The sequence below is a fragment of the Saprolegnia diclina genome (genome assembly GCF_000281045.1).
Source record: "Saprolegnia diclina VS20 unplaced genomic scaffold supercont1.16, whole genome shotgun sequence".
Classification (NCBI taxonomy): domain Eukaryota; phylum Oomycota; class Saprolegniomycetes; order Saprolegniales; family Saprolegniaceae; genus Saprolegnia; species Saprolegnia diclina.
Genome location: NW_008246083.1, coordinates 530558 through 530970, shown reverse-complemented (window position 1 = coordinate 530970; position 413 = coordinate 530558). Strand labels below are relative to the sequence as shown.

Here is a 413-nt window from a genome sequence, read left to right as displayed (position 1 = left end):
GTAGGAACGAAATTCGAGATATCGGCAATGGCCAGAGCCTCGTGCGCTCCGTCGTGTATGCCGAGCCCGCGGCGGCGTACGAGACGATGACCGAGTACGTGCACGACCTCTTCCCGCACGAGTACGAACGCGCGGTCGCGATGCGCAAGGACGGTATGGCCGTCGGGTCCCTCGAGTGGGAAAACTACTTGTACAGGTTCATGCTCACGCTCGGCATTGCTTGCTCGCGCCACTACTTTGCGTTCTTTGACAAAATCCTCGACGATGTTCAGGACCGACCGCATTTGTACTCGTTCTAAGTCCATTTAAGAGCATCTTCACTGCGCAGCTGAAAGCCAAAGCTAACCGTTTGAAGAGCTTTGAATAGCTGGAAGGGGCCCCACCGCGGCCAGCTAAGCTATTTCTTTGCTTTT

At 55.4% G+C, this 413-nt stretch overlaps 1 protein-coding gene across 1 annotated transcript; it reads left to right on the top strand.

The window, feature by feature from the left end:
• Positions 1-86: 86 nt before the first annotated feature.
• On the top strand, positions 87-308 carry SDRG_06064 (hypothetical protein; the record flags this gene model as incomplete). Its single annotated transcript, XM_008611823.1, has 1 exon — positions 87-308. The coding sequence occupies one exon, from the start codon at positions 87-89 to the stop codon at positions 297-299; it is 213 nt and encodes a 70-aa protein (XP_008610045.1). The 3' UTR covers positions 300-308.
• Between the last annotated feature and the right edge of the window lie 105 nt (positions 309-413).